The sequence below is a fragment of the Rana temporaria genome, chromosome 3 (assembly GCF_905171775.1).
Source record: "Rana temporaria chromosome 3, aRanTem1.1, whole genome shotgun sequence".
NCBI lineage: Eukaryota > Metazoa > Chordata > Amphibia > Anura > Ranidae > Rana > Rana temporaria.
In genome coordinates this window covers 454,067,503-454,081,849 of record NC_053491.1, presented here as the reverse complement: position 1 = coordinate 454,081,849, position 14,347 = coordinate 454,067,503, and the positions used below count along the sequence as shown (strand labels likewise).

The following is a 14,347-nucleotide window of genomic DNA, read 5'->3' as shown; positions in this document are numbered from 1 at the left end:
TGCAGGGAAAAATGTGCACACACATAAAGAGTGACATCACAAAAAACTCGTAGATGGACTTGTGTTATACCTGAAGGGTTCCACATGTACTGGCACTTTAAGGCTGGCTCCACCCAGCAGTGATGACAAGGGTCAAGGGGCATAGTAGCCATCTTAGAGAGAGCACATGTAGAAAGCAGAGATATGTATTGTCCTGAGATGCATGTTACAGTGTACAGCCTGTACTGAATAAACATCCATTGTTCCAGACCAGAGTCATGTGTCCCTCACAACACAGAGGATATAACACCTTGACACTGAGAGGGCACTAATTTGTGTACCAAAATGGCAGCAAACCTGTGCCGAGTGCACACAACCTGCTAGCTCCCGACAGAGTTTCCAGCACCTAATGGAAGCTTTTCGATCATGTGACCACTGTGACAGCCAAGGTAAGGTAAATTAATTAGTAATCTGAGATTAAACTGCAGGGATAAAATATAGCAAAAAAAGACTTACCTGGCCAAGTAGCAGAGGTTGTTGGTATTTTAGTCGTTGTATTGACAGGTATCGGTGTTGTTGTCTGCACAGATGACTTTGAGGTAGTAGGTTGATATGTTGTTGGCTCTGTACTTGGTTTAGTGTTTGTTGGTGATGAGGTGGATGGTGCTGTTGTGGACCATGTACTTGTCTTAGTAGACTGATTAATGGATGACATGGTAGAGGACTGTGTAATGGTGTTAGAAGTGGGTCCACTTTTAGTAGACTGAGAAGTGGATGTATCAGAGGTGAGTGCTGTTTTACTAGAATGCTCAGTGAAAGAAGATCTTGGAATTTCTGTTGTGGACTGTGTAGATGTTTTAAGGGTGATTTCAGTTGCAGTAGAGTGCTCAGTGGATAAGTTTGTGGGTATCTTTGTTGTGGACTGTATAGATGTTTTAGGTGTGATTACAGTTGTAGTAGAGTGCTCAGTGGATAAGGTCGTGGGTGTTTCTGTTGTGGACTGCGTAGATGTTTCAGAGGTGAGCGCAGTTGTAGTAGATTGCTCAGTGGGTAAGGTTGTGGTTATCTTTGATGTGGACTGTGTAGATATTTTAGGGGTGATTACAGTTGTAATAGAGTGCTCAGTGGATAAGGTTGTTGTGGACTGTGTAGATGTTTTAGGGGTGATTACAGTTGTAGTAGAGTGCTCAGTGGATAAGGTTGTGGGTATCTTTGTTGTGGACCAATTCGATGTTTCAGAGGTGAGTGCAGTTGTATTAGAGTGCTCAGTGGATAAGGTTGTGGGTGTCTCTGCTGTGGACTGTGTAGATGTTTCAGAGGTGAGTACAGTTGCAGTAGAGTGCTCAGTGGAAAAGGTTGTGGGTGTCTCTGTTGTGGACTGCAGAGATGTTTTAGAGGTGAGAACAGTAGAATTTTCAGTGCCTGTTAAATAGAAGTTAGAAATGTTTAAGCAAATATTTTACATTTTAAATTACATTTATGCAGTCGCCAAGCTTCCATTAAAAAAAAAAATCATCATCAAAAAGTTGAGGATGATGTTGATGAGCAATGAGTCAAAATATTACATTAAGGGGACTATTTATATAAAAAAAAATACTTTAGGAATGCCTCAGATTAACAAATAATTCCTGTAATGTTTGTAATATGTGGTGTAATAGTTTCCTTGTTGCCTTTCTCTGATTGAATGTAACAACCAACATTTGATCCTAAGAGAATAATAGCTGAAGAATATTCGACCATGGCAGTTAATAGGCTGAAGCCTCGTACACACGACCGAGGAACTCGATGGGCGAAACACATCGTTTTCCTCGTCGAGTTCCTTGTTAGGCTGTCGATGAACTCGACAAGGCAAGTTTCTCCATTCCCGTCGAGGAAAAAGAAGACATGCTCTCTTTTTAGCTCAACAGGATCCTCGACAGTTTCCTCGTCGAAAAATGTACACACGACCGGTTTCCTCTGCAAAAAAAAAAATCCCAGCAAGTTTCTTGCTGGTTTTTGCCGAGAAACTCGGTCGTGTGTACGAGGCCTAAGAACATTCAACCAGCAGGCGACATACTATGAGGGAGACTTTTTCAGTCTATGGAGAATCTTGTATGAACGACTGAATGAACCTCCAGCTGTAGAGTAAAGTGAAACATTTAGCAGTGGTATTATTGCCACTACTAAATGTCACAGCTCCCTCCTTGTTGTTAGGGAGCTGGTGCCAGCCCCTTTCTGGTCAGAGGTCATCTTGAATTACTAGCGATGCCATTCTTTTCACTGCTAGTAACCACCTTGTCCTGGCACCAACTCAGAGACTATTTGGAAGCAATAGTGCAACGCACCCTCTCTCTTACTAGTTCTTTGCAACCTGCAGGCTACGAAGGGAGCCACATCATTACACTTGCAAGAGCTAAAAAACAGAACTGACAAAAACAAGACAAAACAGATATAAACAGACAAACGGTCTGTTTTTGCATTTGTTTTTGCATAAAAGGTTTAGGTCAAAAACAAAAATAATGGTAAAAACAAAATTAAGGTTTAGGTCAAAAACTAAAATAATGGTAAACAGAAAATTAAGGTTTAGGTCAAAAACAAAAATAATGGTAAAAACAGAAATAAGGTTTAGGGAAAAAACAAAAATAATAGTAAAGGCAAATATTAGGCCTCGTACACACCCGTTTTCCTCTGCAAAATCTATCAAGTAAAATGTTGGCAGAGCATTTTTGCAGAGAAAAACGGTCGTGTGTATGTTTTTCGTCGAGAAAACTGTTGTGGATCTCGACGAGAAAAAAAGAGAACATGCTCTCTTTTTTCTCGTCGGGAGTTTCAATTTCCTCGTCATGTTTCTCGTCGGGCTGGTTTACTACGAGAAACACGTTCGTGTGTATGCTTAGAAAGCCGCGCATGCTCAGAATAAAGTATGAGACGGGAGCGCACCTTCAGTAAAAGCAGCGTTCGTAATGGAGATAGCACATTCGTCAAGCTGTAACAGACTGAAAAGCGCAAATCGTCTTTCACCAAACTTTTACTTAACACGCAGTAACATGAGATTAGCAAAAGCAGCCCCAAGGGTGGCGCCAGTGGAATCAAACTTCCCCTTTATAGTGCCGTTGTACGTGTTGTACGTCACCACGTTTGAGAACAACGAGATTTTGTCTTGACAGTGTGTATGCAAGGAAAGCTTGACAAGTGTACGAAAATTAAGGTTTAGGTCAAAAACAAAAATAATGGTAAAAATTTAATTAAGGTTTGTATCCCTCCCTCTTATATCACTGCTACTTATACATTATGCTGATGTTTTCTGCACCCATCTGTATGTATGATTACCAATGTACAGTTAAATTGTATTGAGACTTATTTTTCAATAAGCCGTTTGTAAACAAAAACTGGCAATATTTGCCCAAAAGATTTAGTTTTTCCCCAGGTATACCAAAATGGTGGACAAAAAAAATGGGTTCAACTTTAAGGACTTTGGTTTTCTTTAAAATGTATACAGTAGCAGCTGATGTAAGAACACCAGTACAAGAATCACAAAGCTGACCTCAGAAACATAAAGTGAAAATCAATCTATAGCCCAAAATACATATATGATTCCCATAAATATATAGTGTAATACCGGTACTGGAAGGTGGATTCGTGGCTTTTGTCACAGTCGTATATGTTACTGTTGGTGGTGCTGTAGTAGGAGGTGATATAATTTGGTCTGCAGAGGACAATATGAAAGGGAAACATATTTTTTACACAATGCACAACAAAAAAAACAAAAATATTTTAAAATATTTTGTTACATATTAGCAAAATTCAATTTGCTATTCCTACTTTGTCCTTCATCAATTTTTTGCTTCCTGGAAAAATTATGTGTTTAATTTTTAAGTAAATCTGTGCTTGTAATAAAGATACCCAGGTGAAGAAGGCAAATCTTTGAAGGTCTCTGAATCCCGGAAGACCCTACTTATTTCCTACAGTGCAACATTCAGTCTATATTGAAGCCTAAATCGGACCTTCAGTAATTTTTTCAACTTTGCCGCGGGATTTGGCCACTAGCGGTGCGGTATTAACCTCTGCTAGCGGCCGATAAAGGGTTAATACCGCCCGTATTATCAGCTTTCACACTGAGGTTTCTGGGCAGGAGTTTTTCAGGTTGTATAGCAGCGCTATTTTTAGCACTGTACCGCCTGAAAAACTCCTCAGTGTGAAAGGGGTCTTAGTTTACCATAATCAGCCATAAATAACACCTTCTTTCTCTTCCTTCCTAATATTTTTCCTGATATTTCTTTGTAAAAAAAAGCAAAACTGAAAAAAAAAAACGTTTTTATTCTAAAAACTCTAGAATCATAATTTTAGCATAATTTTAACTGCTTCCTGCCCATCTCTGGAGGAGCTCTCCCATCCTGGGTAGACGTCATATGACATCCTCCCAGGTTCGCATCTTGTGCACACCCCATGGACTGCGCTGTGGTGCGATCTGTCCACCGGGCACAACGGATGACAGTTTAGTGTACTGGGCCACTGCCAGTACCATGTGATCACTATGACCAATCACAGCAGATCACATGACAATTCTACACAATGGATGGCTTCCATTCATACCATTCATTGTGTACTATTGTGTTGCTCTCTGTGATGGCCCACAGTGATCACATAGTACAGACAGGGTCATATACAGCCCACCTGTACCATGTGATTAGCTGCATGGTGAAAGTATGTAAAGTATGTAAAAAAATATTTAAATTTCTTAATTTTCCAAAAAATTACAACTTCAAAAAACTTGATATGCCTCTTACTAAAAACCTTGGACTGTCTACTTTCCAAAAAGGGGTATTTATACTGTCCTGGCATTTTCTGGGCCTCAAGAAATGAGATGGACCGTCAGTACATCAGGGCTGATCGATTTTTAGATATATACTGTACCATAGTTTGTGGACATTCCTACGAATGATTTGGTTATTTTCACCCCAAACAATTTGCAGAATACATCTGGGCCTAAATTTATGAAGAAAGACTATTTGCTTGCAAAATGTTATAACGGAAACAAAGATAAAAAACTTTTTTTGTTAAATTAGCAAAAAGAAAAACAGTGGGGATTAACTACCACCAAAAGAAAGCTCTATTTGTATGAAAAAAATATATAAAATGTCGTTGTGTTGCATGATCGTGCAAATGCAAAAGTTTGACAGCAAATTGGCAGAAAATTGGTGTGTGCAGAAAGGGGGTGAAAGTGTCAGGTATTGAAGGGGTTATACAGGACAAGTTATTATTATTGACTTTTTTTAGCTACAGTATTTTATTAATAACAAACACTGGTCAAAGCTTTTTTAATTTTTTTTTATTTATTTTTTACAATATCACCAGAAGAAAGCCAGTTTGTTCTAAAAAAACAAGAATATATAGTATGTCATACTTACCTATTATGTTAATTATGTCCTTAATTATTTTAGAAACAATATTCCAGATATCTAAAGCTCTTGATACATTGGTGGGTACAGACGTCTGAGCTGACATGTCTAGAAAAAAAGGTTATTGTAAATGATTGGGTAAGTTTAGTTTGTATAAAAGATGTTTCATAGTGACTTTATATACAAGAGATATGACAAAATACCTAAGGCACAGACAGACAATAGACACGTGCACTGCCGAAAAATGTGTTTGTTTTTGTTTTGTTTTCGTTTTTTGGGTCATTCGTTATGATTGCAATTCGTAAATTCGTAAATTTTAAAATTCGTAAATTTTAAAATTTGTTAATTCATAAATTAGAAAATTCATAACTTTGTAAATTTATAAGTTCATAAATTCCTAAATTCGAAATTTAGAAAAATCCTACTAATAATAACTATTAAATTATAGGTATTGGAATTTCCTTTCAAATTTGGCTGTTAGTGAATGTAAGGAATACAAATTTATCCAAAGTTACGAATTATCCAAAATAATGAACGCCGCATCTAAACAAATGGAGCGGAACAAATTAATAATAAATAATAATAATAAAACGTTTTTTTATTATTATTGATATTTTTTATTATTAATATATTATGTTCCATTCATTTTCATTCGGATAAACTTGTAGTCGTTACATTCACTACCAGACAAATTTGAAAGGAAATTCCAATACCTATAATTTAATAGTTAGTTATTATTTCAGATTTTCACATTTTCGGGTTTTCAGATTTTCAAATTTACAATTTCCAAATTTCTAAAATTCTGAATTTACACATTTACCAATTTTCAAATTTACTAATTTTCTAATTTTCTAATTTATAAATTTGCTAATTTTCAAATTTACAAATTTACGAATATTCAAATTTTCAGAAAAATTTGTTAAATGGGTTTTCATTAATTTGAATGTTTCCATATTAACAAATTTGTCAAAATTTGTTAAAAAACTAATTTGGAATGAAACAAATTGCACATGTCTAACAACAATAAGGAGGTTCAGGTCAGAACTGATTCTTCTTTTACCTTTGTGACAAAACAGACAATATTTTCCCAGAGGATTTTGTTTTGCTTTCTGAATACCAAAATGGCAGACCTATGTAGTTGGGCCTAAAGTCGTATTAAACCCCAAGCCAAAAATATAAGCATTTTCTTTTAAAATCCTGACTCGGTTTGCGAGTGTTTTCTGGGAAAACGAGCAGGATTCAAGCCACAGCGGTGTGCAATACCGCATTCGGCCAGAGGTGCGGGGGTGCCAGAGCCGAGCAGAATCGATCGGAGTCGTTCTGAGCTGTTCGGAAACACTCTGAAATACAATTTTCCAATAGTTTTCTGAGTTCAGCCAAGCTGTCCCCGAGCCTTTCCAAGTATTTCTGAGGCTCTCCATTGCCCCCCCCACCTCTGGCCACATGCGGTATTGCATGGAAGATAAAGTGACGAGCGTAGATTGCTTCCCATAGTGTAGTAAAACAAGGGCTGGTTTATTGTAAAAACGCTACATTTGTATATCATAAGTAAAAACGAAAGGAAAACACAGCTGATCACAGCTTCCTGGTGTGTTCCTATATTAAGCCCGTCCCTTACATGTTACGCCACGTCACGTGGCTTCATCAGAGTTTTGAATCAGTTTGATTCACTGACATACATTTCTGATACACAGCCATTCAATATTGCGCTCGTCACTTTATCTTCCACTATTTTATTGTATTTATCCACCTTTATACACTATTAGATTGAGCAGCATTATTATATATATCAATCTTTTTCATCTCAAGTATTTTGGTAGGCGCGAGAGCACCCTCACATTTCTATGCGGTATTGCATGCCATAGAAGTCAATGCGGAATTAATTATTTTCGTTTCCATTGACCTCTATGGGGAATCTCGCTTTGATGTGTGAGTGCTTTGGATTACGAGCTTTCTCCTGGAACGGATTATACTCGTAAACAATGTATTGACTATGTACAGTAGCTGATGTATGAAAACTGGAACAAGAGTTGCATAGTTGCCCTCATAAAAGTAAAAAACATGATCAGCTAAATGTTCGGACATAAAAAGACAACTCAAATAAAAACACTGTTAGATTTCAAGGGACAACAAAAGACACAATTAAGGGATTCCATAAAAAAAAAGGCATTTCAGATGTAGAAATAATCTTCATAATTACTTTTGAAGGAAGATGACATAAGAACTCAACACCAATGTTTTCACCACTGTAATCCAGAGAACATATGAAAACTAGGAGACATCACTGTCGAGTAGTTCAGGGTGAGTATGTTTTGCAAAGTTTACAAAGTGTCAACTTCAGAAATTTCCACTTTGAATTCGAGGGGCGCTGCAGACTGTGTACTTGAGTGCTACACTTAGGGCATGTGAAATACATATCAGCCATGTAATTACTTTTAATACAGTAGTAGCAGAAGACATGGCTGCAGCCAATGGTATGTGGCATCGTTGGCCATTCCCCACACAAGCAGCATTCCTTACAAAGGACCACTAGAGATGGATCAGAAAAAGAGAGCCCTTTGACTGGCTTAAACCAGGAAAACATCTTCGATTTCAGTTTGTGTGTATTGATCAGAGGCAAAAGGAAGATCAGAAATTCGACAAATCCATGCCACAAAATTTCTTTATTCATGTACTCAAACCCAACCTGCCGAATAGTTTGAGGCTTGCTGAATACTGACCAGATTCCTAAAAGGCGTTCAGCCAGTGTGGCAAACTTTCCTTGCTGCAAGAAAACCAAGAAATTAAGCAGTCTACAAATATTCAGGAGGCCAGACACAACATTAATAAAGTACTTTGGGCCAGATTCATGTAAAAATCCGGCGGCGTAACGTATCCCATTTACGTTGCTTGATTCACAAAGCACTTGCCTGTAAACTTGCGGCGGCGTAGCGTAAAGCCGTCTGGCGCAAGCCCGCCTAATTCAAATGGGGCGTGTATCATTTAAATTAGGCGCGTTCCCGCGCCGAATGTACTGCGCATGCTCCGTTTTGAAATTTCCCGCCGTGCTTTGCGCAAAATGACGTTCCCCCAACGTAATGTTTTGAACGGCGACGTGCGTTACGTACTTTCGTATTCCCGGACAACTTACGCAAAAAAAAAATTGAAATTCGACGCGGGAACGACGGCCATACTTTAACATGGGCTGTCTAATTTTACACCACCTAAATAGCAATCACAACTTTACGATGGGAAAAGCCGACTAGCGATGACGTAAGAGAATGCGACGAACGCGCGTACCTTCGTGGATCGCCATAAACAGCTAATTAGCATACCCGACGCGGAAAACGACGCAAACTCCACCCAGCGGGCGCCGAAGTATTGCATCCTAAGATCCGAAGGCGTACGAAGCCATACGCCTGTCGGATCTTAGCCAAATGTTTGTGAATTCAAAATAAAGATACAACGCGGCAAATTTGAAAGTACGCCGGAGTATCAGCATACTCCTGCGTACTTTTTCTGTGAATCTGGCCCTTTGTTCTCTGAAAAGATGACCCAAAAGGGTGATTACTAAATAAGTCATTTGACCTTTCTTCCAGTCAATTTCCTCCAACTGTAAAAAGTGCAAACCATAATTTCTGCTGCTTATTAGGTGGCCTGTATGTTTTAGTTTGAGACAAGTAATTTTTTGTACTGAATGCTCAAAAGCAACTGACCAACAGTAGCGTTTTTGGAGTATACTGTATACCTCCATAAGAACAGCCATAAAAATTCTTTAATCTCTGGTTCAAAGCCACTCAAAAGTCCTAGTTTGAAGCCTTGAAAACAGCTGTTAAATTGAGACCAGATGAATTGCTCTAATGCCTTGTTTAATTCAATAGCATCCAGTTGACTAATGCCGCGTACACACGATCGGTCAAACCCATGAGAACGGTCTGATGGACCGTTTTCATCGGACCAAACCGATCGTGTGTAGGCTCCATCGGTTATTTATCCATAGGTTAAAAAAAAGCAATCTTGTTTTAAATTTAACCGATGGATACCTAACTGATAGAAAAAAACGATCGTTTGTAGGCATGTCCATCGGTTAAAAATTCATGCATGCTCAGAATCAAGTCGACGCATGCTTGGAAGCATTGAACTTCGTTTTTTTCAGCACGTCGTTGTGTTTTACGTCACCGTGTTCTGACACGATCAGTTTTTTAACCGATGGTGTGTAGGCACGACTGACCATCAGTCAGCTTCATTGGTTAACCGATGAAAATGGTCCATCAGACCATTTTCATCGGATGGACCGATTGTGTGTACAGGGCTTTATTCTTAAAGCGGGGGTTCACCTGTACATAACGCTTTTTTCCCTTAGCTTCATGCTCGTTTTGTCTAGGGGAATCGGCTAGTTTAAAAATATGAGCTGTACTTACCGTTTACGAGATGCATCTTCTCCGCCGCTTCCGGGTATGGGCTGCGGGACTGGGCGTTCCTATTTTGATTGACAGTCTTCCGAGAGGCTTCCGACGGTCGCATCCATCGCGTCACAATTTTCCGAAAGAAGCCGAACGTCGGTGCGCAGGCGCAGTATAGAGCCGCACCGACGTTCGGCTTCTTTCGGCTACTAGTGACGCGATGGATGCGACCGTCGGAAGCCTCTCGGAAGACTGTCAATCAAGAAGGAACGCCCGCTCCCGAAGACCCATACCCGGAAGCGACGGAGAAGATGCATCTCGAAAACGGTAAGTACGGCTCATATTTTAAAACAACTAGCCGATTCCCCTAGACAAAACGAGCATCCATCTAAGGGGAAAAGAGAAAAAAAAACATCATTGGGTGAACTCCCGCTTTAACACAGGATTTATGTCTTCCATATTGTTTTCTGCCACAGCCATTTATCCTGCTTTACTAAAATAACAGGGTTAAAAAAGGAATCTGGAGGACAATCACTTCTTTAATAAGACACCATACACGGCACACAATGGACAGATGCTCTCCATCTAATCTGACAGAGCTTGAGCTATTTTTCAAAGACAAATTGGCAATAATTTCATTCTCTAGATGTGCAAAGCTGGTAAAGACATCCCCAAAAAGACTTGTAGATACAATTGCAGTGAAAGGTGGTTCTACAAAGTATTTAATACAAATGTACCACACACTTTTCACATATTTATTTGTAAAAAAAAAATTAAAACCATTTATCATTTTCCTTCCACTTCACATTTATGTGCCACTTTGTGTTGGTCTTTCTGGTAAGTAAAAAAAAAATTCTCCAAATGTTTTTTAATAGCTTTAAAGGAGACTGCTAATGTAAAACGTTTTTTTAGGGTGGACCTCCACTTCAATCCAGCAGCTACAGTTCATAACATTCATGCAACATTTCAGTAACAATAATACATACAACAAAATCTGCAGTGCTTATACTATTATATCTTCCAATATGTTTTGTATATTAAATCCATTATACATTTTTTAATAAAATAAAAAGCCCTGCAAACACATACACACAAATACACTATATAATACCATGAATAAAAAGGGAACAATCTTTGGTAAAAGTCTCTTATATAATCACGATCCTCACTCCAAGCTACATTATCAACTTTTCCCCAAATCTGTGCTCTTGTGAAACGGACTGGAAACACCCAAATGTTATTACCTTCCCATCACAGAAAGGTAAAATAGTTCAGTCATTAAACTCCCGGGCTGTTTACACTTTCTTCTTCATATTTCAACATGCTATTAATGTTTTACAACTTCTCCTTATCATTTCACCAAGTGGAAAGGTCCTCGTATAACGATTTACAGATAAATGATGAAAAATAAATGTTATATACTGAAAATCCTTTTAGTAAAATAACAATAAGCTTTTATAATAATTTATAGTGTAAAAGTGCACACAGCACTATAAAAATATTTGAATTGACTGAATTTAATAAAACATGTCATGAGCTATAACTGGTGGATCTATTTGTTCTATATATTTTTTTTATTTGTTTTGCATTTTTTATGCGAGTGGAACAGCTTTTTATTTATTTTTTATGTCATTTTAATAAACAAATTTACACTGAGTGAAGTTTATTTTGCATAATTTTTCGCAAATCCTTTGGCAATTAAAAAAAAGTTTGTATTGTTTGCATTTTTTTTTGTTTGTTTACAAATTTTAAAATGGCTTATTATTTAAAAGTATAATTATTTAGAATGATTTAAATGTAAACTGATTTATAAAATGTGCACCCAGCATTTTACCCACTGGATATTAAAACTTTAGTTTTTTTGAAAGTCTTATTTAAATATTTTTTATTTTATTGTCAATGTTTTGTCATTTATCTTTACCTTACACCCCACGGAAACTATTTATGGGAATTGTGCAACACTACTTTGCTATTTCTGAAAGTTAATTGGTGCAATATACTTCTTATATACTCCTTATATTTGTACCCTTCCCCCTCCTATTTAGATAAGAGATACTTTTAGTTCTATAAAATGTATAAAGGAACAAAATGGGAGTATAGCCTCATATAAGAAAATCATAATAAAAATAACAACGTACCATCATCCAGGTTATAGTGGAAAAACAGGGGTGAGGGTTGGGGGCAAGGAGATAGTTGCTGAGGCTAAACCTAAAGCATACCTACCCAAATAATATGTGGACTATCTGGGAACTGATAAGGCACAATAAACATTATTAAGTTAAAAAATATTTTATTACAAATAAAAATTACAAAAATTGACAATAATGCACATCAAAGATTGGTCGGGGTTTCTACTAGTTTCGCGGGGATACCGCTTCTTCAGGAGAACCAATCTATAGAATAAATAATACAATAGAATATATAAAGGATATAAATCTGGATATGTTCTCTCAGCGAAATATCCCATATACTGTAGGGTTATTCCTATTGGTTGCTCTAAGTCATCCTTCTATTGCAATCAACTGCAAGTGAAATCAGACAATTTACTGTTTTCCTTGTTTCTAGTTGACCTCCACTAAAATCAAACCATACTGTTTTCCTTGTTTCTGATTGATTGCCACTAAAATCAAACCATTTATTGTTTTCCCTGTTTCCAATTGAGTGCTACTAAAATCAAACTATTTATTAGTTTCCTTGTTTCCGATTGATTGCCACAAAAATTAAACCATTTACTGGTTTCCTTGTTTTTAATTGACCTTCACTAAAATCAAACCATTTATCGGTCTCCTTGTTTCCAATTGACTGCTAATAAAATCAAACCATTTACTGGTTTCCTTGTTTCCAGTTGACGTCCACTAAAATCAAACCATACTGGTTTCCTTGTATTTGGATTGATTACCACTAGAATCAAACCATTTATTGGTTTACTTGTTTCAGATTGATTGCCACTAAAATCAAACTATTTACTGGTTAGCTTTTTTCCAATTGACTGATACTAAAATCAAACCATTTACTGGTTACCTTTTTTCCAATTGACCTCCATTAAAATCAAATCATTTACCGGTTTAATTGTTTTCAATTGACCTCCACTAAAATCAAACCATATATTGGTTTACTTGTTTCCAATTGACCTCCACTAAAATCAAACCATTTATTGTTATCCTTGTTTCCAGTTGACCTCCACCAATATCAAACCATTTACTGGTTTCGTTGTTTCCAATTTACCTCCACTAAAATCAAACCATTTATTGGTCTCCTTGTTTCCAATTGACTGCTACTAAAATCAAACCATTTACTGGTTTCCTTGTTTCCAGTTGACTTCCACTAAAATCAAACCATACTGGTTTCCTTGTATTTGGATTGATTACCACTAGAATCAAACCATGTATTGGTTTACTTGTTTCAGATTGATTGCCACTAAAATCAAACTATTTACTGGTTAGCTTTTTTCCAATTGACTGATACTAAAATCAAACCATTTACTGGTTACCTTTTTTCCAATTTACCTCCACTAAAATCAAATCATTTACTGGTTTAATTGTTTTCAATTGACCTCCACTAAAATCAAACCATATATTGGTTTACTTGTTTCCAATTGACCTCCACTAAAATCAAACCATTTACTGGTTTCGTTGTTTCCAATTTACCTCCACTAAAATCAAACCATTTATTGGTCTCCTTGTTTCCGATTGAATGCCACTAAAATCAAACCATTTATTGGTTTTCTTTTTTCCATTTGATTGCTACTAAAATCAAACCATTTACTGGTTTCCTTGTTTCCAATTGACTGCCATTAAAATCAAACCATTTACGGGTTTCCTTGTATTTCAAATCAATATTATACAGCTTCCACTATAAAAAGACAATAAAGTGCCTTACGCAACCCTGATAAATGCTTAGGTGCTGTACCGTTAATGTTTTTTACATTCAGTAAATTTCATGTATTGCTTTGAATACCAAAAACGATTTGATTAAGCAAAAAATAGTTTGTTTGAAAAAGGTGAATACTCACAAGGAAAGAAACAGAAAATGCCAAGCAGCACAAGGATTTTACCCCACTGAGATTCCATTCTCAGGACCTTTCTCTTCTTCTTTTCTAACAATTATATCTGTGTTTAATCCTCTCTTGTTCTTTGTCATTCAGAAAGTGCTCTTGTGATAACACTTGACTGACATTATTTATAGGAGGTGTGACGCTGACAAAATTAGCAACAGAGGTGACACAGTAAACAGCTCTAACAGTGACAGTGATACAGATGTTAATTTGTAGGCAGACCAGATGTGTTTGTTTATTGTATATGATCAAGATCATTGTGCCAGCCATCAGATCATGCACATATCATACACATGCACGTCAACCAATAATCTCTGATTCTGAACTTTTTTCTTACCTATGTAATGTTACTGACCCAGCTCCAGTCTTACCTGCCCTTTGAAATGTAAACTTTTAAAACTCATAAACTCAACATATATTCACCCTGACATACAAGAAGAACTTATAAAAACAATGTTATAAAGGAAAAAAGTGTTAAAAATAGAAAGAGGGCATGCATATTTATTGGGTAGGATGGTTCAGCGTATGGTTAGACGCTCATAAGATTCCAGCGA

At 37.0% G+C, this 14,347-nt stretch overlaps 1 protein-coding gene and 1 pseudogene across 2 annotated transcripts in view; both read right to left on the bottom strand.

Moving 5' to 3' along the window:
• LOC120933451 (mucin-3A-like) overlaps positions 1-14,058 on the bottom strand; it is a 50,412-nt gene extending 36,354 nt beyond the window's left edge. For both annotated transcript variants that reach the window (XM_040346680.1, XM_040346681.1), the window contains exons 1-4: positions 13,752-14,058; positions 5,367-5,465; positions 3,578-3,664; positions 496-1,401 (exon numbers count right to left, since the gene is read on the bottom strand). In XM_040346680.1, the coding sequence (XP_040202614.1) occupies positions 496-1,401; positions 3,578-3,664; positions 5,367-5,465; positions 13,752-13,809 (1,150 nt within the window). In that variant the 5' untranslated portion in view covers positions 13,810-14,058. The remainder of the gene's footprint in view (positions 1-495; positions 1,402-3,577; positions 3,665-5,366; positions 5,466-13,751) is intronic.
• Positions 7,548-10,285, bottom strand: LOC120933453 (annotated as a pseudogene).
• Positions 14,059-14,347: the final 289 nt, after the last annotated feature.